The sequence below is a fragment of the Sinocyclocheilus grahami genome, unplaced genomic scaffold (genome assembly GCF_001515645.1).
Source record: "Sinocyclocheilus grahami isolate Dianchi unplaced genomic scaffold, SAMN03320097.WGS_v1.1 scaffold207.1, whole genome shotgun sequence".
Lineage (NCBI taxonomy): Eukaryota > Metazoa > Chordata > Actinopteri > Cypriniformes > Cyprinidae > Sinocyclocheilus > Sinocyclocheilus grahami.
In genome coordinates this window covers 1,110,928-1,111,880 of record NW_015505386.1, presented here as the reverse complement: position 1 = coordinate 1,111,880, position 953 = coordinate 1,110,928, and the positions used below count along the sequence as shown (strand labels likewise).

General features: G+C 39.0%; 1 protein-coding gene across 1 annotated transcript in view; it reads right to left on the bottom strand.

The window, feature by feature from the left end:
• Positions 1–6: 6 nt before the first annotated feature.
• The window catches only part of LOC107595705 (SWI/SNF-related matrix-associated actin-dependent regulator of chromatin subfamily B member 1-like), a 9,453-nt gene continuing 8,506 nt past the window's right edge, over positions 7–953 (bottom strand). The window contains exons 7-8 of the mRNA XM_016286200.1: positions 628–759; positions 7–431 (exon numbers count right to left, since the gene is read on the bottom strand). Of these exons, the coding sequence (XP_016141686.1) occupies positions 392–431; positions 628–759 (172 nt within the window). The 3' untranslated portion in view covers positions 7–391. The remainder of the gene's footprint in view (positions 432–627; positions 760–953) is intronic.

The window sequence follows — 953 nt, the reverse complement described above, 5'->3', positions numbered from 1 at the left end:
AAAAAAAAAAAGCAAGTCAAGTTCATAGTTCTCATTAGCACCTTTAACAAAAAACACAATACTCAAACAAATGTTCTCAACATCCTGTTCTTACAACCAGACTATACAGATGTCTCTATAACTGGAGACCAGAGAAACGGCAATGACAGGCATTCTACTAAGACGTCCGAACAACAGCCCCCGTGAGCACTGTAAAGCCTGGCTGATGCCAGATCAGTGTTTAAAGGCCTGGTATTAAGAAAGTGTGTAATGCTGTGTGGGTTGAGGAGGTCAGAAGGCTGGAGGAATGTTATCTAGAGCTGCGTGGATCTGTGCAAAGGCCTCCAGCAACCCTGAGGCCCTTCGAGAGACTGTGAGCTTATTGAGTGGCAGCATCAATAACGTCCTGTCTTTACCAGGCAGGGGCGGTGTTGGCAAGTCTTCGCATACGCCTATGAAATAATAAAAAAGGCAATATTACTATTAGTATTACACATGAATAATACAAATTAATTCATTAACTATAAATATTATTCATGCCAAAAAACAGAATAAAATATAAACATGTACCAAAAAAACATGTATCAGAAAATGTTTTAAATAAAATGGTGTCTAATAGGTGAAGTCAAATTTGAGCATGTTTCTCACCTTGTGTTTCTGTCCTGATCTCTGATTTTCTTCTCCATCTCTGCATCTGTCAGGGTCTCCAGCAGAGGGCACCACTGATCGGCATCACCTGTGTTCCGAATGGCAATCTCCACTGTTGGTAATGGGTTCTCACTACAGGAAATGAGCAATATGAAGTTAGAAGTGGACAGCATTGCTTAAACATCATGGAATCCCAATGATGCTTCACTGATGACCACTGAGGCATGGAGGTGATATCTAGAAATATCTTTTAAACTTTTGTTAGGAAAAATTATTTCTATATCAATACGATTTACTTCTAACCATCATACAAAAATAAAAACCAT